We start from the raw sequence: 26,522 nt of genomic DNA, 5'->3' as shown, positions 1-26,522 counted from the left end.
CAAAAACAATGTAAGAAACACAAAAGTGTCCAATTATACATTTACGTTACTTTTTGTATAAACATTATTAACACTTATTTATACTAATACATACACATATGTAACAGTACACGTATTCATACCGGAAATTTTCGCTACAGGTCTTTCGGTTCGGTACGCATGTGTACCGAATAAATCGTTCCATTTTTTGCAGGAAATTCATATGATGCTCTTTTTGATGTGGTGCGACAGATCGCTGTATAAACGCCTCAGTTCTAACGGCAGCGCAGAGCGCGATCATCCCTTCCTCTTTACTACTAATTATAACATGAAATAAACATGAATGAACATCTCACTCCTCACATAATCGCTCAATCAGTGTTTCAACTGCGGAAAGACGCCAATAAAACAGCTTGTAAACAAAATGTCAAATAGCATTTCATTTATCTCAGGCAGTGTCCACAGCTTGTTATTTGCTAGAGAAATTAAATCTAGAGAAGAGCATTTTGATTAGACTATATACTTCATTATATTTGACTTTACCTGTTAATGATGTCTTAATTATTTAATGTACGTTTAAATAAATCTTTTATGAAACAAGTTACGACAGCCACTGTGTAAACAATTGTATTTTAACAACAAATTGAATTTGTTTAATTGATAAGTTCATTTAAAAACTGCATTATGTGCAATTTACATGTTTGCATACAAATATAATTTGAGTGTTGATTATTATAGTTAAAAATAAATAGTAATTGAATTTAAGTTTGGGCTCTGTTGTTAATTGTAACATTATAGTAATGTAAAAGGGCTAGAGCAGAAGCTGAGGTAGATTTTTATCCCTAACTGTAATTTAATTTATTTAAAGAAAAAGCAATTTGTTCAGTAAACTATTGTTTGATTTAAAAAATATATATATATAAAATGTGTGTGTACAGATAGACAAACAGAAATAGACAGCTAGATAGATAGATAGATAGATAGATAGATAGATAGACAGACAGACAGATAGATATTATCAGTAAGTGCATAAGTGCTAGTGACATTCAAATCATAATTTTTTCCAGTCAATCAGGAAATTGGCAAGTCTTGATAATAGATGTCCAGTAATGGAATAATATACGTCACATGATTCAGACTGATAGGAGTTTTATTGTTTCTACTGAGCTTCAAAACACACACAAGAAGAAATCTACACACACACATACACACACACGCGGTTTGGCTTCCACTGATTCACGGTTGTGTTCTGCTGCCTTACAGTGTTTTTTGGTGTGTTTTGGGAAAAAGGGACCAAGCGAGAAAGTCATTTTCAAACCGTTGCAATGACTCCACTTCAATCTGGAAATGATACACGTTCTGTTTTCATTTTTCCATGGTGAGGGGATAGTAAATAGAGCACCAAATGCTCTTCCAAAACCTCTGCCTTTGCCCTCAGCGTAATCAAACTCAAGACGCTAACGAAGCTTCACGGGGGAAAACAAAAAGCGAATTCTTCAAAACTAGACTAAGAAAACGTGTCTCTTCTTAATCCTGTCTATTGTAGAGCTGCTCAAGTGCAAGTTAAAGCCACATCTAAAGATAGTGACGTGGGTGGTTTAGTTAGTGGTTACAGATCTGGGCTGGTAACCAAAAAAAGGTTGCAGGTTCAAATCCCGCCTTGAGCAAGGCATTTAAAGGGACAGTTCACCCCAAAATGCACACAATGAGTATTTTTGTCAAAAGATTCTTAAATCAGCATAAATGTAAGTTAAATGACAGCAGAAGTACAAATTGTTCAAATCAAAATGAATTTAAGTTTAAAATAAGAACAAATATCTGCCAACGGGGTCAGAAAACCAAAATTAATTCAAAGGGAAAACATGTTTTCACATAACACTGACAGATATTCTTCTTTCACAAGCATAAACTCACTTCACTTTGTTTAATTTATCAGAAAACAAGACTTAATATCTTGTGTCATTTTGCATCTTAAGTAAACCTTGATTTAAGGATGTTTAGATTAAAACTGTGGAAGATTTTTGTTTTGTTTTGGTTTTTTCCGTGGATGCAACATTAAATGCCACAACTTTATGAATTGAAGACTTTCTGCTCCAATTTAGGACATTTGTGCAAGAGCGAATTAAGACCTTCCAAGGCAAGACACTACAGGCAAAAGCATTTTTGTTGTTGTTTTTTTTCCATGCATTCATTAATTTTGTGATTTTGGCTTTCATAAAGTGTTGTTTTCAGACTAGTGGAAGGAAAACATCCAAAATAGCCTTTTAAGTGTTTATTTTATTGCACTTTACTTTATTGCCATTTTCTCAAAAATGAGTTTGTTTCTCCACTTCAGCAGCACTTATGTGCTGTTTTTACAGAGGGGTTTGTTCATATAACATTCACCTGGTTTTATACAACATTTCATTCCTAAAAACATGGTCAAAACATTTTTCTGGCTATTTTCTCATTTATGGAGTGACAAAAAGAGAAATCCAAAATCCCTTCTATAAAAATCTTAAGAATATAGACAGGAATAAAACTGTCAAATTTGGTGTATGTAAGTGACGCTGTAGCGGAGAAACAAATTCATTTTGGCCTTTAAGATATGGATTGCTATTGAAATCTACAATCGCAAATAGATGAAGTGCAATGAAACAAGCACTACAAGAATGTTGAACTTGGCTTTTTTCCAATGTTCAGATTCATGTTCTGAAAAATTATGCATATTTGTGCATATTTAATTAGACAGTATTTAGTATATTATTTGTGCATATTTAATTAGTACCTCATTCGCATCAATATGTTCTCTAAATGCAACTGTCTAGGGAGCACACAATGAGTATATTGTCTTGTTTTCTAGTGCATTTTCATATGTAAACAAAACATTTTATTTTAAAAAATCATGTTTTTGCAATCGTTAATGTAATCAAAAGACAAAAAAAACATGTTTTGATTAATATTTTTTGTCTATAATCTGAAACAATAATATTGGGCACCACTGACTTCTCTTCTGTTTGACAAAAAGTCAAAGGTTTGGATTTACATGAGGGTCATTATTTCATTATTCATTTAAAGGATTGGTAGAATCGGTCTGCTGATTGCAGCGTGGCACTGGAAGGTAAAACCAGGAAAACTTCCTCCATTAAGTGCTTAGTTTAATCCACTTATGGACGGCAAGCCATTGATAAAAGCAAAATTCAGCTGAGCATTAAAAACAACAGTAGGGAAAAACCCCTCAGGAATAAACCCTTAATTATCCTTGAGCCCATGTGAGGTGGACACACGCTCTCTGACCACCATTAACCTCCGCTGACCGGGAATGTCTCACACACACCCAATTCACATATGAGCATATAGTGCTTGCTGTACAGGATTTCCCTAATTATGCTGAAATAAAGGTTTTATTGTACTGATTAGACACGTTCTTATTGTCCATCCGGAACAATTCACTGCTTTTATAAGACCACCACCTACAGCCACACTCATTCAGACTGAGCCACATCTCATGCTGTTATCTTCATGCAAGCGCTGTACAAAAAGGAGACGCTCAACTCAGTCTTATGCAACGTCCTCCAAGAAACATGCACAATTGCGGTCAGCCGAGATCCTAATTATACTGAACGTCCTTAACACAATTTACCCATGGTAATGTTATTTATGATATCAATGTTGTGTTTTTTGCTTTAACCTTTTGGTTTTTGAAATTTTTTTGTATTTGTTTTCCAGTACAAATATCTAAAGCAAAATGATTTAATTAATTAGGTATTACATTACTTAAAAGGTGTTAAGTCTTTTTTTTTTTTTTTTTTGAAAAATATATCAAAATTAATTGGGTTTTTGCTTAAAAACAAGAAAAAAAATTTCTGCCAATGGGGACAGAAAAATCCATTACATTTTGATATATTTTTCAGAAAACAAAACCTAATATCTTAAATCGTTTAACTTCTCAAGTAAATGTGTTTTGATTCAAGGTTGTTCAGATATTTGTACTGGAAAACAAGACTAAAATACTAATATATATTTTTATTTTTTTTGGTTTAGTACATTGTTAGTTTTTATTCATATTTTTAATTAATTCTTATCTTTATATTTTCCATTTCATTTCCATTTTAATTAAAGTTTGAGAAATTTTTGTCATTTGTATGTTTATTAATTTTTTATTTCATTTTTAGTTATTTTAGTACATCAAGTTGAACTAAATGAAAATGAGAAATGTTGAAAAATAAGATTTTTTATTTTATTTTATTGTAACACTTTAAAATAAGGTCAAATTAGTTAACATCAGTTAATGCATTAACTAACATGAAATTTGTTAACGGTTAATAAAAACATAATAAAAGTTAATTTTAATAAATGTTCACTGTTAGCTCATATTAGCACCAGTCTATAAAAAAAATAATAATGTATTGGTAAATTTTGAAATGAAAATGAACTAAGATTAATAAATGCTTTATTATTATATATATATATATATATATATATATATATATATATATATATATATATATATATATATATATGCTAACTATTATTCACCAATGGAACTCTATTGAAAAGTATTACCGTTTTCATTTCACGTCAGTTACCATAAAAGTTTTTTAATAGTTAACTATAATAAAATTGATCTAATACTGCAATTTCTTCTCCTCATTCTTCACTACTTCAGTCAGGTTACATGCTGGTCGTGAGCGAAAAGCTTTTCTCCACGTCCGCCCACAAATCCTCAGCTGGATTGAGGTCTGGACTCTGACGTTGCTGCTCCAGGACAATGACATTGTTGTTTTGAAGTCATTCCTGTGCCGTTTTGGCTTCATGTTTGGGAGCATCGTCTTGCTGGAAAGCAAATCTTCTCCCGAGCTGCAGGTGCAGAATCCATCAGCTTTTCCTCCTGAATTTCCCTCATGCTTCATTCAGCCCAGATATCATGTGACATCTTATTAATAGTGCTTTTCTTCTTCCACAAAATCTTACTCTCCGTGACTCACCAAGCGTTGGACCTTCCAGGGTTTTGTTTACGCTACAATCATTGGAAATCCCTTGACTACACACACAAGATCTCCGTTTACCTTCTTTTGTAAGCTCTAAAACCAAATAACCGCACCAGTGATACCATTTCAGTACATTTTGACATGAAAGAGTCTTTTTCTGTTGCTCGGTGGCCAAAATAAGACCACAAGGCTGGAAGAGTTACATAAGCCAAACTTTATGTTGCTGCATTCATACATACACCTCACAACACATGTAGTTCATGTACTGGGGGTTTATAAAGAGCTTAAACTAAATGTCTGTTATGGAAGAAGCTTTGACACCATATGAATCAACTAAACCTTCACAAAACAGAAAGGAAAGGAAGGCCAGACTCACACCTCGTAATGGTAGTCCATGCAGGTGAGCTCCCTCCAACAGCGGTCACCTCTGATCTTGATCAAACCCTGGTCAGATGGAGAGAAAGATAGAAATAAGGACGATGCAATCCGTAACAATATTTCAAAGACACAGCAATCAATGACATTTATACACTGTAACCAGTGTTGGGTGTAATGCGTTACTAAGTAACGCATTACTGTAATTAAATTACTTATCCACTGAAAAAGTAAAGTAAGGGATTACTGTTCATTTTTAGGTAATTTAATTACAGTTACTTATAAAGTAACTGTAATTATACTTAATTAGGCTGAAGCTTGCCGCAAAGCCCCAGCAAACATGACCATGAATGTGTCCGCGGGAAATAGTAAGGACATATTTGAATTATTTAATAAACTACGTTTTCTGAGTCCGTGTCGCAAGGATGAAGTTGCTGATCCTGACTCGCCGTCTCCTCATTAGACGCGCCTTTAGAGAGAAATGCATCTTTATTGATTAAGATTTTCGATTTTTTTTTCGTTACGTGATAATTTAAAGCTTTCTATAGATATATTTATCATGTCTGTGAGGCATGTATTCGCTCAGCTTCTGTTCGTTTTTGTGAAGCGCTCCTGTTCAAGACCAGACGGCAGAAAGCGCATCATGTTTGTTTTCTTTGTTTAATAAAAGCACAACCTTTTGTTGATATTGTGAGTGCACACAAATAAAAGTAGACCCTTTACAGTTCCGAATGATGTATTACTCTTACCTTTATCATAAAAAAATTTTTTAAAAAATTACGGCGTAGGCTATTTTAAGTTGTTTCCACTGAAAAAATGCACAAACTTGGATATGGCTAGCACACATTATTATTATAGCGCAGGTTTAACGTTTAAACATGATTATATACTTGAACTGTTTTAGTATATCTATAGATTTTATTTTAGGCAAGTCGTGATGATTTGAGAAGGCTAAATTGATCAAACATAGTCTATGATCAGCTCACTGTATGCTGCTGGCCGCTTGATCGTTATACATTATTTACAACCTATATTTAACGAACAAAAATACTCCAAACGTTTTTCTAAATTAACTTAATGAAAAAAAAGAATATCATTTCTGTAATTTATTCTTACCTACATTAGTTAACGTGTTATTTTTACATAAACCTGTATGGATTTTACTAGTTGGGCTTTTCATGAACATCTTACCAAACTGAAATGTATTGTTTAACTTTTAAGCTTTTTTGTTATTCAGATATTTTGCAGAGTATTTATATTTGTTAACCAAAGAAGGTTAACATTTTTTATAAAAATGTTTAAGTATTAAAGTTGTGTTAAATCTAAAAGGCTAAACTATTCTATGTTTGACTCAAATTGAAAGAATAAACAGTTTAATTTCTATTAAGGTTTATAGGGATTTTAAGATGTAGCCTAATTAGCGATTTGAATAATTAAGTTACTTATTGAGTAACTAAGTTACTTTTCAGACAGAGTAATCAGTAAAGTAATTTAAATACAATACTGATGATGTAATTAGTAACTGTAATTAATTACTTTTTGAAAGTAACTTACCCAACACTGACTGTAACATTTCAGTTTTTAAAAAGCATCTAAGTGTAATGAACTATGCTATATTTTTGTGTACATACAAAGAATGAATTTGAAACAACCCTTTTACATTAGAAAAGTGAAAATTGACAGTTACTTGCTCCTTTGATAGACCATAAACAATCATTTGAACATTATATCTTCTAGAGCTACAATAACAACATTTTAAAAAAGTTTTGCTGAGTATTATATTTGATACATATAGTCTGACATAGCGAGAATATGGATGAAAAACAGCTCAATTTTATTCAGAGATTCGAACTGAGCAAAAACATGCAATTTGCTGCAAATGCTGATATTTATCAGATATTTATAATAGTATAGCAGATACTGATATAAAATTATATAAATATCGTCACTCTACAGTATATTTCCAATAATGTGTCTTACTAAGATCATATTTAAATAATCAAAACATACAATGCAATGCAATGCTGATTGAGAGATGAAGAAATAAACATCGGAGTGTAGTGCAAATAGCCGTCTTGTTGGCAAAAGGCTATTTACATTAGCCTCCGCCCACTAATGTGTGACTGAGTTAGTCAACACTAAAAAAAGACGCTAAATTAACATCAGTTTCAGTTGCGTAGATGGTAAGACACATGCTTTTTGACGCGATCGACCCGAGTTCGAGCCCGCCTTTTGTCGAACTTTTTTTCTCTCTTTTCAAATCTCACATTGCATCAGAAAGTAAAAATGAAGGAAATAATCAAAAAGTTGAAAATAAGAGTATTGGGTAGGATTAGGGTAGGTGTAGGGAGGGCTTTATTGTCCCAAAAAGGTGGCATCCAGTTAATAATTTGAATTAAAACTATAATTTACACTCAATATGTTATTATTGCGTAATGTACTACAATACTGAGGTGCAGATAATTGCCAAAAAAAAAACTCTGAACTATCAATCAGAGACAGAAAGCATGGAATAGATTGTGTGCAGCAGCTTTAACAGACTGTCCCTTTAAGAGCTACATCATATATGCAGAGGCAAACAGAGAAGAGCTTCCTCTCCCCATCAGATGCATTACCGGTGGCAGATTTTAAACATTTTAACTCCTGACAGCTGTTTTTCTGAACCTGAGGTGATCTGGATCGCTCCGCACTAAATCAACCGGGAAAGCCAGCTACATATGAAGTCACAATAGACTGAAGTTCAGCATAACATCTAGCACAGAAACAGTCAGATCATTCTCAGAAACGAGAGCTCACATCCCAAGAGGAGAAACGACTGCATCAGTAACTTTCGCTGCTTATCAAGTGCATTCTTGCATTTATGACATTACGGATAATGTAATAAGGAACCTTGGAATGAGTATTCGTTCCCTAAAATGTGATTGCACTAATGTGAAAATGACTGACTCCCACCCTCAACCCACCTATCAGCTGGCCAATAAATAAAGCCAGCATTAAGAGCGTCCGACGTCCAACTGGAGCTCCGCCGTCACACTGCTTTAATGACCGCTATTCACATCTTACATGCCATTTACTTATTTGTCTAAATTACAGATAAACTCGATTAAAATCACGGTAAATAGATCCAAATCATAAGGGAATCAGGTGTTTATTCCCATCTATAAGCGTCACTTTGGCTTTTAAACTGCTGTTTCTGCCGGTTGACTCAAATCATTCATATGACTGTATTACTGAGGCTACATTTACTGTTAAAAACTACATTTTCAGGCATTTACACTTAACATCAGCATTCACTTTAGCTCAGTGCTTCTCAACTAATATGCATGTATTTGAACTGCATACTGTAAGCAATTCAAATGATGAATATTTAAATAAAGCAGATGCAAATAGTTATAATATTGCAAATAATAAACTAAGCCATGATTTGTTTATGTGCATAAATTTGACCCGTTTCATTTATGTACATTATGTACTGTGATGCCTTTGACAAAAAGGCATCACAGTAAGTTTATTAGTTTTTGTTTAAACTGTCTAATCCAAATGGACGGAAAATGTTTTATTCAATTCAAACACATAAATCTTAAATTTAGGCCTAAATATTTTTTACATTAAATAGACATTCAAAATGTTATGTTGTATTCAAATACATAACTAAATATTGAAATGTATTAACTGCAACTATGCAAAATTACATTTAAAATAACATAAGATGAATAAGAAAATTGATTCAGGTCAACATTAAAAAGACATTTTGTCTCCAAATTCATCCTCTTCAAAGCATCGCTGCTAAAAAAAATATTCAAGCAAAAAAAAACAATTAAAATAACACACAAAATGTTTCCTGTAGCAAATCTATTCAATAATACATTGTGTACAGCAGTCAGTTCTTCAAATCCTAATATAAAACAACAGCATCTAACTCTACAGCGGTACAGAAATGATCACACAGCAGGTAACACAAGGGCAATTTCTCCTCATTTCAATTTTGACCAAATAATCTAAATTTAATTTCAGGTATTTAGTGTCAGTCATGCACAAGAGCATGCAAGTACGCTGTATTACTGTAAAAGCACACAGGTGCATGTGACAAGCGTTTGACCAGACGTTACTTCCACACTATCAGATGGGCGCTTGCTTGCAGCTGAATTAAAACCTCATTAACTTCTATTCGCTGCAATTCACTTCTATAAAAGTTTAGCTGACAGGAGACAAAAAGGCCAAGGAGAGTTTCTGCTGCCCGTTCTTGACACAGCCGTAAGGAACGCCAAAAACTCCTGCCAACCATCCGAAAGAGGAAATGTCAAACACACACACACACACAGAGCGTCTGAAACAGGAGAAATGTGCATGAAAACAGGAGGCACTCAGGTAGACTAAAGCAAAGCAGAATGTCTCTTTCTGAACCTGCACATAAACTAAACGCAGTGCACTGTTTTAAGTAATCCGTGCATGAAAAATAATAACCAACTGCATTTAAAACTTATTCACATCTAGATCTGGACAACTGCAGACTTAGTTAAGTAGTTACTTAGTCAAGACCTCTACAGACCAGAAAAACATGGAAAATGCATGGAAATAAACAACACATTTGAAATCCCAAAGCGTATTTGAATTCTGCGGTATCATAAGTCACAATAAATAACTATAAGTTGCAACATATGTCTTTCATTCACAAAAAAAAAAGATAAATAACACAACAAAATATCTATTTGCACTAAGAGTTTGGGGTTAATTTAACAATTAAGAGCAATTCAAAATGTTAACTGAGCGGCCCAGACAATAATGCGACCTGATTAAGTGACTAAAGAGTAAATGTGGGGAAAACTGGTTTATGAATGCTTGCTTTAATGGACTTTAACAAATGTAGTGGCTTGGATAAAGTCAGTTTTAATAGTGAGATCTACAAAGACTAAACAATAAAAATCTTAAAATGTGAAACCATATTCACATCTGTAGTGTGAGATTTTATTCATTAATGCCAATAATAAAATAATAAAACATCAAAACTTAAGTGCTGTCATCATTTATTGTTAACTAAAACTGAAACAAAAATGTAAAAATAAAAATTGAAATAAATTATATTATAAAATAAATACTCACAAAACCAACATTTTGATTTTCATTTAAATAAAAATGTATACAAAATATATATATAGTTTGTATATATAAAAAAGAAAACTACCAGAAATGAAAAAAACACTACAAAATTAATAAACTTTTAACTAAATATAAAACATTAAAGTAAAAACTGATTCAAATTATTAATAAAAACGAAATAAAATAACGTTTTTTTTTTTTTGGTCTGTACAATGACAGTCAATGGTCCCCAAAACCGTTTGTACACAACTGTATGCAAAAAAAAAATCTTCTTTTGCGTTGTTAAAATTAAACAGGTTTGCAATGACATATGAGGACGAGTAAATGACAATATTCATTTTTTGATGAACTGTACCTTTAAGACCATGTAAAAACACAAATAATTTGTCTAATTATGGATATAACAATATGAGGTTGAGCGAGATAAACTTAAGCAACTCCAGAAATGTTCTTAATGAAATTTCTATAAAAGTTCACCCACTCTTAAAATAACTGCATAATGCACACACTGTCTTACATTAAACAGCCTGATACAGCATTCCAAAAATGTAATTAAATTATTAAATTAAATAAGATTTAATTAAATTAATTTAAGAAGATTTAATTCAATCTAAAGGCAACTCTGAGAGGCATCAGATCCTGATCTGCTCGAGATTATCCGGACTATTTTTCTCGATCTACTCTGTATTAATCTTATTTATTTAGTGACTTTTTAAGCAACGGCTGCAAACTCCAAACAAGTCTTCAAGGCGGACAACTAATGAATATGAACAGATGGACGGGACGCTTGAGAACATTTCCAACACGAGCGCTCTGACTCCTGATGGAATGTGTGAACTTCAGTCACTAAGTGAAAGATTCCCGAAAAAACGCCAAGCAAATCTCGCCCGACTTCAGAAATAACCCTCCGACAGATAATAAATGTGTGGAGCCCAGGGAATCATGTGAACCGCGAATCCAGTCGGAAACCCAAGCCTGGAGTCTGAGGGGTTTGGAGAGGCGCTTTGATGTGTGCTGAAAAACCTCCCTTGCTGAGAAGCGGAAAAAAAGAAGAAAAGAAACGATGGTGAACGACAGCTTGGCCACTGATTCCAGCTCAGACCTTGAGTCCACTACATTCACAAACAGCTGGAGTTTTCTTCACTGCTTCTCGGAAGAGAGAACATCTTGTGAAATGCTAAACAGCGCTCTGGTCATTTGGCGAGCACAGCAAATTACTGCGAAGCGCTGGTGCTAATGAATGTTTTGCCACAACAGTTTTGATTTAATTGCACTGTTAAAACAGCAAGAAACAAGCACTTGGCAAATTAAGGCCTGCGCTTGTGCAACAGACCTCCACAAATGTGTGGAAGTTAAGAAAGAGGATCCAGCAACTACAAGACAGGGTTATTATAGGTAACTAAAACCATTAGAAAAACATTGGGATTACCTGAAATATAATAAACATTACCTACAAAAATTATTTTAAATTATTTATTTGATTTCAGCTAGTTGCTTTTTCTCAGTTTCACTTTAACTCAAAGTACAAAAAACTGAAACTAAATAAATTAATTAACAGAAATGAATAAGAACTACGAAGACTTTTTTTTTTTTAAATGATAAAGATAAAAAAAAAATTGAATAAAGAAAAATTTAAATTAAAAAAATTATTAAAGGTTTAACTGAAATGTGAATTTTTTTTTTCTTGCAAAATGCAAGATATAAACTTAAAATTGTGAAATATAAAAATCACAATCCAGAGAAAAAACTCTGAATTTCAAGAAATAAAGAAAAAGAGATAATTGTGAGAAATAAACTTATTCTTGTAAGAAATAAAAAATTTAAAAAAGGCCAGAATTGTAAGATATAAACTCAGAACTCTTTAAAAAGCCACAACTGCAAAATATAAACTCAATTGCAAGAAAATTCAAATTCAAAATTGTGAGAAATAAACTCAGAATTGCTTTTTCTCACAATTCCGAGTTCTTGATTCTGCCATGGAATAAAAAAAAAAATACAACTTTTATCTCAGAATTATGCCGTTTCTTCTCAGAACTGAATTTATAAGTTGCCATTCTGACAAAAAATTATGAATTGTGAGAAAAGTCAGAATTGTGAGATAAAAAGTTCTAAATAATCTCTTTTATCCCACGGTGGAAACAAGCTTCCACAAAAAAAAACTAAAACTGTTAAAGCCTGCATAAATAGCTTAAATCCACGTTACATTCATCAGTCTTGCTAATTGCCGAACAACATCGACAACCCCAATCAGTTTTAATGACTTCATTGCAAACCAAACCGAAATCTCATAGGACCCAAATCATACTCCTTTATTTCCATCAACGCTCAATAAACGCAGAAAAATCTGAGGAGACACCTCGAATGAGTGATAATCATTACCCTGCTATTAAAAGCAGCTTGTTCGTTTCTCAGTCCGCGAGGCGTTTTTATTCCTCGTGTGTCTGAGGGGAAACGGCTGCAGGGTTTTTACAGTTGTAAGCACTTAAAGGCAATTATATTCTTGGCCCCCTTTAACCGAACGTGCAGCTCGCCTTCCCCATTCCTCCTCATTTACGGCGCTAATTGGAAAAACATTTTCATCTACATGGCAACCTCCGTACTTTGGCAGACAATAGTTATGGGCCAGTCACACAAGCCATAAAAAATCCAGACAGAAGTCGTCTGACGGCGTTTAATGTGCGCATTAGCAGCGCACATGTACTTTTCCTTCGTCCTGTGACATATATGACTGGAGGCGGGCAGGGAAAGGCATGAATGTGCATGTAAGCGTACTGACCGCACCCAGCATGATGCGAACTATGAGCCAGCGGAAGGTCCAGATGGAGACGAGCGACGGCGGGCAGCGGCGCGGCAGCGGACACAGACTCCACAGCGGACACAGGAAGATCCCCAAGAAACCGGTTTCCAGAAGCTGGCTTTCCCAACCTGCACTCACACAAACACACAAACTGTGACGAAACACATCTCCATGAGTGGAAAATTAATGTTATTGCAGAAAAACAAAACCAGCATGAGAACCGAAACAGTACAAAAGAGCTGCTTATGAAATCTGAATGATTCCACATGCTGTCGTATCTTAATTCCCCCTGTTTGATTCTAATAAATCTGCAATATTCTAGGATTTCAGTCTCCGTTTATGAGATACGTTAGTCAGAGACATAAGTTTGAGAGGGTTCAGAATGTTTTATCATCAATCCCTAAACGTCAGCAGATGTATATCAGTAATGGGATGCATTTGGTTGCTTTTGATTTTGCCATTTTACTGGGTCCCAAAAAATATTCCATTTTATATCTTTAGAAAATATTTTTGTTCATCTGTTTTTCTTTACAAAAAGAAAACATGCAACAATGACTGTTGACTAAAACTAAAGGTAGAACAACAAAAAACATTTTCATTATTTGAAGTAAAATAAACATTAACTGAAATAAAACATAGAAAAAAAATAAACATTTTGCATGTTTGTTTATTTTAAGTAAAATAACTAATACTTAGTAAAAACTATAGACGCATTAAAACACACACACAACAAAATTACTAAAACTTTAACTAAAATTAAAATGAAAACATTTTTTTTTATTCAAAATATTTAAAAAAACTAATTAAAAATAACAAACACAACTTTAAAAATTACTAAAACTTTAGCTAAAATTAGAATGAAAACAGAAAATATTAAAATAATATCTAATACAAAATATTAACAAAACTAGTAAAAATTACAAAAACAACTAAATTACTAAAACTTTAGCTAAAATTCAAATGAAAACAGAAAATATTAAAATAATATCTAATACAAAATATTAACAAAACTAGTAAAAATTACAAAACAACTAAATTACTAAAACTTTAGCTAAAATTCAAATGAAAACAGAAAATATTAAAATAATATCTAATACAAAATATTAACAAAACTAGTAAAAATTACAAAACAACTAAATTACTAAAACTTTAGCTAAAATTCAAATGAAAACAGAAAATATTCAAATAATATCTAATTCAAAATATTAACAAAACTAGTAAAAATTACAAAAACAACTAAATTACTAAAACTTTAGCTAAAATTAAAACAGAAAATATTATTTTAATATTTTCTGTTTTAATTTGTTTCAATGTTTAATATTTTCAATGTTTTAATCGTTCATCGCTGTCAAAAAAAAAACATTCTAACAGTGACCAACAATATTGTGATGTGGACTTGATTATTAAAACTTTACAGTTATTGTTTTTGCCTTTAAAAACAGGTGCTCCAGGCATCGAATAATCAAATATTCTCTTTTGCATTTCATGCGTTTTTCCTGCCATCGGGCTGTTTTAAAGCAAACAGAATGTGCTTCGAATCTCTAAATGACTGCCATCTAAACTCCTCCTCAGTGAGTCAATCCATGCAAAATCCTGAGAGCCGCAGAAAACTGGTATTAATGTACAGAGAGAATCAAGAATCACCGCATCGCTTCGCTTTACAGAGAATCAAGTGTTTACATGCTAGCAGATTTCATCTGACCTCAAGCGCACTGAATCACTGAGATGCAATCAAAATGTTTAGCAATAACCACTTACAACCAGCTTCTATGCAGAATTTATGGCACAAACGCTGTGATTTCACCCTCAAGTCTCTCTGGGAAAGAAATGGCCTTTCAAGCGTCACAGCACTGTGTTTACTCGTGTAAAGCCTGTAGGTGGTTTGTGTGCGGCACACACTGGAAAGTGGGCAGAAATGAGTGACTGGAGCGTGACAGAGGTTGGAGGTGCTCACATTTATCTCTCCAAAGTATCATACACACAGGAGATGGGCGAGAGAATCGCTCCAGTATCTCGTTGCTATTTTTACACCCCCTAATCAGATTTCTAGACACAATTATTTGGTTTGGGACTGAATAATTCATTACATCTGCAGCACCGCTGATTGCATTTGAGTCTTGGGAAGAGAACAGAAGATTCTGCATATTTGAGACGCCGCCATGTTCCCTTTGCACTTAATTTAGTTTACTGCTAACTGGACTCAACAGAAGTTTCTGCATGGCAATCCTATCCAAATAAAATTAAAACAAATTACCAATTTAACACTCACACTCAAAGTACTGTTCATAAAAAAATTAAATTGTATATTAAATGACTTAGAGGTGTACATCAGATGATTTGACATTGATTGTCTTATTCGATATTTGCCAATACCTCAAACCACGCCACGATAAGATTACGATTTAAACAAGATTCAGGAGTCTGTGATCAATATATTGATTTTATGTTATCATGTGCCTATTTTAGAGAACCTGTTACTTTTGTATTAATCCACAAATGCAACCGAAATATAACATGAACATTTCATTGAATCTTTGAAAACTGCAAATCCTGAATCTGAATTGGGATCCTACGGAAGCTTGTTTCTGCCGTGAGATGAAAAAATAAAAAAGTAAATGCAACTTATCACAGTTCTGACTTTTTACCCCCAGAATTATGAAGGGGAAAAAAGGCAGATTTGTGAGATATAAACTACAACTTGCAAGGGGTCTGAATGCAAAAAAATCTGAATTTTGAAATATAAAGAAAGAAAAAATTTTTTCTTGCACTTAAGAGTTTATATCTTTTTATGTCACACAATATAATTTACCGAAGCATCACATTTTTCTTAAGTCGAGGGAATAGGCTTCTACACAGAAGTCAACGAAATGTTGTAGGTGTGATATGAGAGATATAAACTACAAATTGCAAGAAAAAAAAACTGAATTTTGAAATATACAGAAAGAAAAAAATTTATCTTTTTATTTCAAAATATCTCACAATTTTGACTTTTTTCCCCTCGCTATTCACACTTTCTTTTTTCCCCTTTCCTGTCTTTCTTTCTATGCATTTCTGACTTTTTTTTACATTTTTTTTTTTTTTTAGAATTGCATATTTGTATGTTGCAAGAACAAAAAGCCTAAATTGTGAGATAATCTCAACATTGTGAGAAAAAAAGCCCACAATTACATTTTGCATTTTTTTTATTCCATGGAGTAAACAGGCTTCAATAGAATCCACGACAACAACAAAAAATGCACTTTAGTTTTTAAAATAATATCATAAATATATATATATATAATAAATCTAAATAGCAGTCAAGAAAGTCTTTCTGCTCTCTCGAAAATGTGCAAACCTTAAGACATGAGCAACCAAACGAGGTGAAAAAAAGAAGATTTTTACACGTCAGTGCATCGCATTGTTAGTCATTTGCTCGATGCATCGATCCATATTGCTGTAGTTTTACACCCCTAGCTTGAATACTTTTGAAAAGGGAAAAAGATTTATAATCATCTGAAATCCATTACATGACATTACACTGTTACATGCGCTTGGATTGATCCCTAAAACCAGGAAAGGCTTTAAATGACAAAACTGGTGTAAAACACAAAAGAAATATTCAAATATAAATCAAAAAACATGTTCTTGTCTTCCATTCAACAATAGGCTTAAATGAAATCCTGATTGGCCAATTGAGCCCATTTGTGGCTTTCTTGTTTATCTGGAGGATTTTGGTGGGATGGAACGATCACAGATGTGGTTAGTGGGATGAGGTAAAACGCTGGGGTAAGAGTTCAGATGAATCAGCCAGCACAAATGCTCATCTCCCCACTGTGACTTGGCGCAGTCGACATCTTACCGAACCGATTTGGCTTCAAAGCCTCTATCGGTCACACTCGTGGAGATCCCAAATCAAAAATCTAAACACTGAAGGGAATTCTAAGAGAAGAGGCCCTGATTTATTCTTCTGTTGCAATGATTCATTTAAAACTCACATCTATGAGAATGTTGCTACTAGAAAACAAAAAGTGCATAACTTTATTTTACAAACAATGTGAGAGATGATTACTCACCAAAGGAGTACCTGGATAAAAAGAAACAGAGAAATATATTAGATTACATTTATTTTCGTCATTTAAAAGTAGGGAAGCCCATTCTCGCTACATAAGAAAAAAAAATCACGCTTTGGTAGATTGTAATTATGAGATAAAATAAAAAGTCAAAATTATGAGATACCGAGTCACGCTTATGAGAAAAGAAGCTTTGATTATGACACAGTAAGTCACACAAAGAGTAAAAGTTATGACGCCATGTCAAAGTGATTAAAAAGTCAAATTATGGCTTAAATCGACATTATGAGATACTAAGTCATACTTGCGAGATAAAAAAAAAAAAAAGTCATAGATGAAAAGTAAAAGTTATGACATACTAAGTCATAAGAATTATGAACTAAGCATTATGACAAAGTGTCGATACCAAGTCATAATTATGAGATAAAAAGTAAAAAAATATGATGAAATGCATAATTATGACAATAAAAGTCATAATTACGACCTACTACGTCAAAAAGTAAATGTTATGACAGACCATAACATTATAAAAGTTTGTGAGATAATAAGTCATATTTATGAGATGAAAAGACAAATTATGCATCTTGTCAATTTATGAGATAAAAACTCAAAATTTTGAAATACTAACTCAATTATTAAAAAGTTAAAAGTTTAAGATACTAAATCATAATTATGAGAAAAAATAACAAAAATTGCATAATTATAACACAAAAAAGTCAAAATTCTAAGATAAAAAGCCAAAATTATGAGGTGAAATGCATATTTATCACCTGAAAAGCTGAAATAATGAGATACCAGGTCATAATTAGGAGACAATCAAAATTGTAACTTAAAAATGCATAAAATTGTGACATAAAAAGTTAAAATTATGAGATACAGTGCCCTCCACTAATATTGGCACGCTTGATAAATATGAGCAAAGGCGGCTTTGAAAATAAATCTGCATTGTTTATCCTTTTGATCTTTCACTCAAAATTCACAAAATTCTAACCTTTTTAATTTCTAACTAGAGTACCTATTTACTAAACTGGGGAGAAAATCTCATGATGGAATAAATGTTTTTCTTCAATGAATGTTGGCCACAATTACTGGCACCCCTAGAAATTCTTATGAGCAAAATATCTCTGAAGTATATTCCCATTCATATTTGCATTTTTATCACAGAAGGGTGACTAGGAGCATGAAATTATCCAGCCGTGACTTCCTGTTCCACAGGATTATAAATGCGAGGAACACAAAGCCCAAATTCCCCTAATCATCCATCACAAGGAGTAAAACCTAAGAATATAGTTCTGATGTGCAGAACAAGATTGTTGAGCTTCACAAAATAGAAAGTGGCTGTAAGAAAAGAGCTAAAGCGTTGAAAATCACCATTTCCACCATCAGGGGAATAATTAAGAGGTTCCAATTAACTAAAGGTGTTACAAATCTGCCTGGAAGAGGACGTGTGTCTATATCGTCCTAATGCACGGTGAGGAGGAGAGTTTGAGCGGCTAAAGACTCTCCAAGGTGGAGCTTTGTAGAGATTAGTTGAGTCTCGGGGTCAGAAAACCTAAAAAAATATATATCAAACAGCACCTACATCAGCACATGTTGTTTGGGAGGGTTTCAAGAAGAATGCTCCTCGCTCATCCAAAAACAAACTCCAGCATATTCAGTTATCAGACACGACTGGAACTTCAAATGGGACTGGCTTCTATGCTCAGATGAAACTAAAAAATGAGCTTTTTAGCAGCAAACCCACTGGATGAGTTTAGTATAAACAGGGATAAAAAGTACCCCATGTGTACAATGAAATATACTGCTGTATTTTTGATGTTGTGGGCCTATATTTCTGCTGGAGGTCCTGGACATCTTGTTTAGACACATGGCATCATGGATTCTATCAAATACCAACAGATACAAAAATCAAAACCTGTCTGCCTCTGTTAGAAATCATATAATGGGCCGTGTTTGGATCTTCCACCAGGACAACAATACAAAACAAACACAAAAGTGGGTCACTGAGCACAAAATTAATCTTTTACCATGGCTGTCCCAGTCCTCTGACCTGAACCCTGTAGAAAATGAGTGGGCTGAACTGAAGAGAAGGGATCTGGAGTGACTCTGGATGAAGAAAATGGTCTTTTCTCCCAACCATAATGTCATAATCATAACGTTTTATCTCATAATTAAAACTTAGTATGTCATAATTTCGACTTTTTGTGTCATGTAATAATTATAATTTACAGAAGCATAACTTTTTTCTCAAGTGGAGGAAATGGGCTTCTACATAAAAGTCAATGAAATGTTGTAGGTGTGACATAAACAGTACATTTTTCTCCAACAAAATGGCATAATTCAATCTAATTTTATTACAATAATAAGACTGTACTGTTTCAACATGAGAAAGATGAATGCATGCATGTGTGTGTGTGTGCTTACCAAAGCTGTCCAACATTCACAATAGAGTGATACAGGATCCAAAGTACTCCCATAATGATCATATTGGCACATCCCATGATTAAAACAAACCCTGACAGAGCCATTCCCGCCAGAGCAATGCCATCCAGGTTGGCATCCATGTCATTCCAGTCCATAAACCAGAGGACCGAAGGAGTGTATGCCAGGGCCTCAAAGCCAATCTTGCCACCCACATAACGCTTGACGCTCCTCAAGTAGTCCTTGCAAGGCATGAGCCCTTTCTCTCCAATGAGCTGTTTGTTCTGGTTGTAAGCGACAGTGAAAGCCACAACTAGAAAGAAATCGAGACAGCAGTGATTTCACACTTGGCAAGCACAAAGGCAAGTTATCCCTGCTGGAAAAAAACAATAGACACCATCAAAATTTGTAATGGTTTTATTGGTTATGACGGGAATTGTATTGGTTTTAATGGAAACTCTAACAGATCCTGTTGGTCTCTATTGGTAATTGGTCACTTTCTATTGGCGACTTCTTAAAACCACTAAATCCAAATGGAATCTATCCCAAAACACACTACAGAAAACCATTTTTTAATTGTTTTAATGGTTAAAAGTTGATGGTTTGCAATGGTATTTGTAGTGGAAACCGTTAAAAATGTCTGTGATGGTTTCTATTGGGGTTTTTTTTTTCAACAGCACAGGCACAGGTTTCTGTTGCACAGATTAGTAACTGTAACTATCTGATGAAACTAATTGTGTTTGATCTCCTAGCAACTGCATCCTGTAGAGCTGCCACCTGTCAAACTCACAGTAGATGAAAGCAATGGCTCGCAGCAGCACGATGCGCGTGAGCCAGTAGGTCCCGGTTTGTAACGATACGCCCACTTTCTTGTCATATTTGGTCGAGTCTTCGTCTTGCACTGTCTCGCTGCAGCTGTCGTGTGAAAGACTGTCTGAAACAAGCGCATCGCCACGTCGCTTTCTCAGGAAACTTTCGCTGTTCTCGGAACTCTCACTGGAGGACGCCATACTTCTCGAACGCTCTGCGCATGCGTAAGAAATCACGCGCAGCGCAGCGGACCAATCAGAGGACAATGCGCTTCTGCCAACACAACTTTCACAACAGACCCGCCCTGCGTCCCAATGTGCATACTATCCACCCTATCTGCCCTAAATAGCATTGAAAATTACTAATATCACATAGAATTTAGGATGGAAAGTATGCACATTGGGACGCAGGCTGAGACTGAAGACGCTTATTCTTGCTCATGCTACACAAATCAATAATTATTGTAAATAATTATTGAAATAAAAACCGTGTGGCAGAGCGACAGAGATGTAACATGTATATATTTAAAATATAATTGTAATTCATTTAAAGATACAATAATTTTTTCATTTAAACATTTATAAACAATTCTGCACCAAAATAAAATATTCCATTAAAAAGACCCTTTAAGCATTGTTTACAAATACACTGTAGGCCTAAATATTGTGATTAATAAATTGTGTACATTTACAACATTTTAAACATTTGTGACAACTTTATGGAAACTTTGAACCTTTAAGTTCAAATATACATTGTTCAAATCAAATGACTCTATACTGTTACATAAAATATGACAGAATCACGTTAATAGGCTAAATGTTTCACATACAAATTATTAGATAGTGGATTATTTAGGGGATTCAATGGAACACACACACATTAATATATATATATATATATATATATATATTAATGTATAGACCAAATATGTTTTCAGAATGTGCACATATATAAATCTTTTAATAGTTTAATCATTTCTGCAGTGTAAACTATATATCTTTCACATGCCAAATATTATAATGTTTTTATTCACGTCATGTTTATTGAGTTAACCAAGGAGCGTTTTCCAAAAAACAAAAGTGGGCTAAGGTTGGATTTTTAAGGGAAACCATGAGCAGTTATGGGTTTATGGTCTAATTTGTTAGTCAATTATGTTCAATTAAGTAAAAAAGTTGCTGATGTCCTGTACAGACCAATTGGAGAAGTTGCGCAAAAGCTTCTCCTCCAATGAGAGGAGAGAAGGAGGAGTGCGAGACTACAGAAACCTCAGAAAAACTTCACTCCTACCAACAAGTTGTGAAATGTTGCCAGGTCGTTCACCAGTGTTGATCGACCAAGCCTTGATATTCAAGAAATCAGTAAATCGATAGGTTTATTTGGAATATACGCTCCAAGCCAAAGCGCGTTACGCGTAAAATGCGCACGTAATCGCTGGCTGATTATTGTCACGTTTTGTTTATCTTTGTTTACGTTTCATCAGAGAGGATTGTAAAATGTCAAAAGAGCCGGATAAAACTCCTTCTGGGACTGAAAGCTCTTATATCGGCGATGTAGACTCTGATTCGCCGTCTTCTCCATCAATGTCCGACGAACAAGGCTCGCAGTCCCAAACCGGCGCCGGTAACCCGGCGGACAGCGAGGAAGATGCCCGTTTCCCGCCGTGCATTCGAGACGCGGTGTCGCAGGTCCTCAAAGGCTATGACTGGTCGCTGGTGCCGATGCCTATGCAGGGCAGCAGGTCTTTGAAAGACAAGCCTCATGTGAAGAGACCCATGAACGCGTTTATGGTGTGGGCGCAGGCGGCGCGGAGGAAGCTCGCGGATCAGTATCCACATCTCCACAACGCCGAGCTCAGCAAGACCCTCGGCAAGTTATGGAGGTACGTGGACTTCAGATCAACATCATGGAGATCCATGGATCACACTTTACATGGCATCATGTAGCCTACATAATGCATGGTGTGTTTACGCAAAGAAATACGGAGTTCTACTGATGAACAGCATTAATTCTGGCTTATGAATGGCAAGCATGTATGTTACTATTAGGCCTACTAATTTTTAAGGATATTTTTTAACGTCACCATGTACTAAATCAGATATTAGAACTTACTAGGATTTATTTTCACTTCCCCAGAGCTAATTAAACAGACACGCACTTGAATTAGACACCAAAATGTCTTATTAGTAAGAACTGTAAACCAACAATTAAGATGTAAGTGTAACTGTTAGAATCAGTTGGGATCGATACTAGTTTCTCATAGGTACAAGACTAGTTAAGTACTTGCAGGCAACTAGTAAAACATGCAACAAGTGGAATGCATACTATTCAGTAGAACTCAGAAAGTGTGCAGCCTAATTTATTGCAAGTAACACATGGAATACTTGTCAATATTAGGAAAATGACTAGTTGCAAAGTAACACTTTAAAGCCTAATTTGTTAACAACTATTTTTACAACATCTTTGTCAATGTTAGTTAATAGTTCATTAATGTTAGTTTGCAGTGCATTAAATGCTTAAAACGTGTTTGTAAATGTTGACTGAGAGTAATAAATGTTGTATTGTTCATTGTTAGTTAATGTTAACAAATGAAACCTTATTGTAATGTGTTACCAAAAGTACTAGTTTACTAATTGAATGTGCATTAGTAGGTTATAACTGTTGGTAAACAGAGATAGTATTAACTTTCAGTAGCTACTAGTTAAATTTGAATAGTTTAAAGAAATAAATGCAATGTTCTGTGGAGCTGCTTGTAAATAATCTGGTGTGTGTTTCCCAAAAGTATCGCTATGGTGGTAAGTTCCAGTGAACTCTATTAGTAACGATAGAACTTCGACCTTAGTGGCTTTTGAAAAATGCATCCCTGGTTTGTTGCTGAATGAAGATGGTCTGCACCAGCCACCATCTAAATCTTGATTTCTTTTCCATCATTCAACACACGACTGTTTTAATTGACTTGTGCACATTTTCATTCCATGCTTTGCAACGGACGGCTGCACCAATCATCCAGGCTGCTCTCTGAGAGCGAGAAACGACCGTTTGTGGAGGAGGCAGAGAGACTGCGGCTCCAGCACAAGAAAGACTATCCGGATTATAAATACCAGCCGCGGAGACGGAAGAGCCTGAAGCCGGGTCAGAGTGAACTGGACACGGGAGCTGAGAAGAACCCTCACGCCTCGGATCAAATGTACAAAGTGGAAGCGGGTTTGAGAGGGATGCACCATCAACAGGTCCATGGTGGTGAGTTATGAAAGAGCTATTGTCTTACAGTTTGGGTTGTGTCATACTTTTTATTACACTCTTCAAAATAAAGCTTCCATAAAGGGGGGTGTTCCCAGCGATGCCATTGAAGAACCATTCTGGGTTCCTCAAAGAACCTCTTAAAATAACTTTTTTTTCTTAGTGTAAATGTGCAATGGAAATATTCCAAGAATGCTAAAAGCTCTTCATGGATCCAACGATGCCAATAAAGAACCTTTATATTTACAGCAGAAGTATAGAAGATCCATTTTTGGTTCCCCAAACAACCTTTAAGTGAACAGTTCTTAAAAGAACCATTTTAATCACTTTTTGTTTTCATAATAAAGAACTTTTTGTCCAATGGAAAAGTTCATTGGATGTTAAATGTTCTTTAAGGACTTTTACTTGTAGGAGTGTAAAAGAACCATTTTCGGTTCCCCAAAGAACCTTCCAGTAAACAGTTCTTTACTTTTTTCATTATAAAAAAACCTTTTGTGGATGATTCCATGTATGTTAAAGGTTCTTAATGGAACTATTACAATGCCAAGAAAGAACATTAATTGATCAGAGCGTAGAAGAAACATGTTTGGTTCTTAATAGAACCATTTTAAGTGTAAAGAACATTTTAATAACCTTTTTCCATAATAAAGAACCAATGGTTTGCCCAATGGAGAGTGACTACATGGATTTTAAACATTCTTGATGGAATCATTAATGGCAACTACTGAGTGTAAAAACATTTTCTGGTTCTCCAGAGAACCTTCCAGTACACTGTTTTTAAAAGAATCATTTTTTCGTAGTGTAAATAACATTTTAATAATCCTCTGCTATAAATAATCTTTTGTGCACTGGAAAAGTTCCATGGATGTAAAAGGTTCTTAATGGAACCATCAATACCAATAAAGAACCATTATTTTTAATGTGTAAAAGAACCATTTCTGGTTCCCCAAGGAACCTTTAAATGTACAGGTCTTAAAACATCAATTTTTTTCTAAGTTTAGGAAAAAGCCATCAATGCCAATAAAGAACCTTTACTTTTAAGAGTGTTGAAGAAATGTAGGTTCTTTATTGGCATCAATGGTTCCATGGAACCCTTCCATTCCGCAAAAGGTTGTTTATAATGGAAAAAGATTCTTTCGATTTTTAAAATGTTCTTCTAAGAAAAAGTGGTTCTATTAAGAACTGTTCACTGAAAGGTTCTTTGGGGTGTCTTGGTTTCTTTTTCACCTCAACCCAATAAAACACATTCGATGTTTCCAACCCAGCTCAACCTCACGGTCCTCCTACACCTCCAACCACCCCGAAGGCCGATCAGCATCAAAGCGCCAAACTGGAGTCCCGGCGTGCGCCGGAAAACGCAAGACACAACATCGACTTCAGCAACGTGGACATCTCGGAGCTCAGCAGCGACGTCATCGGCAGCATGGGCCCGTTTGACGTGCGTGAGTTCGACCAGTACCTGCCGTTAAACGGCCACATGGAGAACAATGGCGGGCCGCACTCCAGTCCCGGCTGTTTCAGCGTGGCCTACCACCATCATCCTCACGGCAGCGCTTCGGCATGGAACAAGGGGTCCGGGTCACCGTCTGCATCCTCGCACAACGGCGCAAACCAACAAAGACCGCTCATTAAAACAGAACAATTGAGTCCTTCTCATTACGGAGAGTCTCACGGGTCACCGACCCAATCTGAACTGACTGACTGTCCAGACATGCAGAACTCGACGTACTTCACCACATTTTCCGGGTATCCCGCTGGCATTTATCAATATCCGTACTTCCATTCCTCCAGAAGATCATACGTGACTCCTGTTCTCAACAGCTTGTCAAGTCCGTCTCATAGTCCCGGTGCGAGCTGGGAGCAGCCGGTTTACACGACTTTAACACGACCCTGATGCCAAGTTTTGGGTCAGAGATGTCTGATGCTGAGAATTATGGGACTATGTTTTTGCTGATACTTTCTGAAGTAAATCTTTCTAAAATCTTGCCATTTCATAGACTTTGCTTGTAATTGTGAATTTTCCTAACAGATTTTGGATTCACCTTTCAATATCGAATGTTTTGTGTTTGTATTATGGCCTGGATAAAAGTGTTTGTTTTTTGGAGTGAGACGCGATAGACTGTCAATATTCAATATGCTATTTAAACGCAATCATGGATTTGTCTTGATAATATGCAATTAAAATGTAGAACGAATGAACGTGCAGTACCGCCTGATGTCTTCATTGTTGATAAAAGCCGAGTCTAACTGTCAAACGTGCAGAATAACTCATGCTTTTGTCACAATTTGAGTCCAAAATGAAGCTATATTTGAATATCGGAGAGATGCTGGATCATCTGCGCTTTACAAAGCCAAGAATCAGCAAGGGAGAGCAGAAAAGAGAGAAGGCTGATTCTGAATGACAGCATCTCAAAGGGCTCTTTGTTTTCATTATAAAAGAGGCATTAATTAAGGGAGGGAACAAAACAAATACAAAGCAGAAAATCATTACCACTGCCGTTACATGAAAGAAGAACACAAAAACAGACACTACCCTCTGCTATTTGGATAAACAGCAACAAAAGCAGCAGAAAATGCATAAATTGAGTGCAGGATAAGAGAATAAGTTCTTCATGTGTGGAAAAGAGCCAGTGATTCCACAGCAGCAGATGGGTGTGGGTGGACTAGGACTTATTTTCCTTTCACTACGTTTTATTACATTGATGATTTTTGAAGCGGAGAATGTAATTAGTGTTGATATGTACAGCACGCATCATTTTGCTCGCTGACATTATTGGGTCTTAAAAC

At 34.9% G+C, this 26,522-nt stretch overlaps 2 protein-coding genes across 3 annotated transcripts in view; one reads left to right on the top strand and one right to left on the bottom strand.

The window, feature by feature from the left end:
- Positions 1–20,797, bottom strand: part of lmf1 (lipase maturation factor 1) — a 31,893-nt gene extending 11,096 nt beyond the window's left edge. Inside the window, exons 1-5 of one of the 2 annotated variants that reach the window (XM_058794380.1) lie at positions 20,479–20,797; positions 19,692–20,001; positions 17,271–17,281; positions 13,198–13,346; positions 5,328–5,393 (exon numbers count right to left, since the gene is read on the bottom strand). In XM_058794380.1, the coding sequence (XP_058650363.1) occupies positions 5,328–5,393; positions 13,198–13,346; positions 17,271–17,281; positions 19,692–20,001; positions 20,479–20,698 (756 nt within the window). In that variant the 5' untranslated portion in view covers positions 20,699–20,797. Of the gene's footprint in view, positions 1–5,327; positions 5,394–13,197; positions 13,347–17,270; positions 17,282–19,691; positions 20,002–20,478 lie in introns of those variants that run through there. The other variant, XM_058794381.1, reaches the window with a different exon arrangement.
- A 1,017-nt stretch (positions 20,798–21,814) lies between these two features.
- Positions 21,815–25,932, top strand: sox8a (SRY-box transcription factor 8a). The gene is made up of 3 exons (XM_058793544.1): positions 21,815–22,377; positions 23,506–23,735; positions 25,001–25,932. Exons 1-3 carry the CDS (start codon positions 21,992–21,994, stop codon positions 25,627–25,629), a joined length of 1,245 nt encoding a protein of 414 aa, XP_058649527.1. The 5' UTR covers positions 21,815–21,991; the 3' UTR covers positions 25,630–25,932.
- The last annotated feature ends 590 nt before the right edge of the window (positions 25,933–26,522 follow it).

The sequence above is a fragment of the Onychostoma macrolepis genome, chromosome 12, assembly GCF_012432095.1.
Source record: "Onychostoma macrolepis isolate SWU-2019 chromosome 12, ASM1243209v1, whole genome shotgun sequence".
Lineage (NCBI taxonomy): Eukaryota > Metazoa > Chordata > Actinopteri > Cypriniformes > Cyprinidae > Onychostoma > Onychostoma macrolepis.
The sequence above is the reverse complement of the archived record's forward strand: the minus strand, read 5'-3'. Positions and strand labels throughout refer to the sequence as shown.

What these genes read in the sequence shown, in the direction of transcription:
- sox8a (XM_058793544.1), top strand. Translation starts at nt 21,992, where the DNA reads ATGTCAAAAGAGCCGGATAAAACTCCTTCTGGGACTGAAAGCTCTTAT. An exon ending in ACCCTCGGCAAGTTATGGAG is followed by an intron (nt 22,378 to 23,505) that starts GTACGTGGACTT and finishes CCAATCATCCAG; the next exon opens with GCTGCTCTCTGAGAGCGAGA. An exon ending in CCATCAACAGGTCCATGGTG is followed by an intron (nt 23,736 to 25,000) that starts GTGAGTTATGAA and finishes TTTCCAACCCAG; the next exon opens with CTCAACCTCACGGTCCTCCT.